The sequence below is a fragment of the Seriola lalandi genome, unplaced genomic scaffold, assembly GCF_002814215.2.
Source record: "Seriola lalandi dorsalis isolate HSWRI2012SDOR001 ecotype SW California unplaced genomic scaffold, Sedor1 jcf7180001981203, whole genome shotgun sequence".
NCBI lineage: Eukaryota > Metazoa > Chordata > Actinopteri > Carangiformes > Carangidae > Seriola > Seriola lalandi.
Window position 1 is genome coordinate 1 of NW_019451869.1, and position 957 is coordinate 957.

Below are 957 nucleotides of genomic sequence, written 5' to 3' on the forward strand. Positions count from 1 at the left end.
AACAAGGCAAAATTGGGTTTTGCCCTGACAGAGTTTCTCCCTTTGGTGTGAACTTTGAGCCTTGTGACTCTGGAGACCATTTACATGCAGAAAAACCTATATAACACACTATAGGAAAGGGAAAACTCAGAAAAGCATAATCGGTCCTCTTTAATAAATAACAACTAAGAATATTTGTTTCCCTGAAAGTTTCATTGTTGCTTATTTAGACATAAATATTCTATGTTGCAAAGACATATATAAGATTTCATGCCAACGGTTTGTGAAATACTCTCGTCCCACCCAGAGTCAAAAGAAAATCCTTTCTGTACTGTGTCCAGTACAGAAAGTCCTGGAGCAGTTTACACTAAAAGCACAGGACAGCTGCTGAGTAAGCAAAAACTGTTCAAAGGTCTTCTTCTTTTCACGTGTGACAGGGCCAGGATGTTTGAAATAGCATTAACTTCAGGTAGTCATTAAAAAGCCTCTGTGTGGAAAAGATTTCTTATCAGTAAAAAACACCATCAACAGGAAACAGGGTGAAGCTGCAGCGGTGTGTAAGCTGTTAACACGAGTGAACTGTTGTAGTGAGCAGTGTAGCTGACCTGGATCTCCGAGAGGTGCAGCACCGTCTTCTTGTAAGAGATCACATCAAAATCCACCGCCTTCCACACGGCGTGGCCCAGGAGGCTGCCCACGTTCCTCTTCCTGGTGATGACGATCAGGTACATCCCTGTGCGGTGTGAGCGGTCAGTCACAGCTGTTTCACTGTACAGGCTTCAAAGACAACACCATGTCGTATGACAGAGGAACCTACCTGCCACCAGGCGAATGGTTCCCATGATGCCACATATAGGCCTGGTGACTGCTGAGGGAGGAACATCCTTTTTACCTACGGTAGATTGATAAGGCAAAAACAATCAATAACCCATATGCTTATATGTTATATTGATAAGGATTCATTGATTATTTGTTCAA

At 42.7% G+C, this 957-nt stretch overlaps 1 protein-coding gene across 1 annotated transcript; it reads right to left on the reverse strand.

Annotated features, from left to right (window-relative positions):
- Window positions 1-488: 488 nt before the first annotated feature.
- On the reverse strand, window positions 489-870 carry LOC147820170 (phosphatidylinositol-3-phosphatase SAC1-A-like). The gene is made up of 2 exons (XM_087175128.1): window positions 797-870; window positions 489-712 (listed from the first exon to the last, which is right to left on the reverse strand). The coding sequence occupies exons 1-2, from the start codon at window positions 819-821 to the stop codon at window positions 504-506; spliced, it is 234 nt and encodes a 77-aa protein (XP_087031254.1). The 5' UTR covers window positions 822-870; the 3' UTR covers window positions 489-503.
- Between the last annotated feature and the right edge of the window lie 87 nt (window positions 871-957).

Bases quoted from the DNA above. Each gene is read 5' to 3' on its own strand.
- LOC147820170 (XM_087175128.1), bottom strand. From the start codon at position 821: ATGGGAACCATTCGCCTGGTGGCAG. The intron at 713-796 runs GTAGGTTCCTCT...CACACCGCACAG, and splicing joins AACCATTCGCCTGGTGGCAG to GGATGTACCTGATCGTCATC.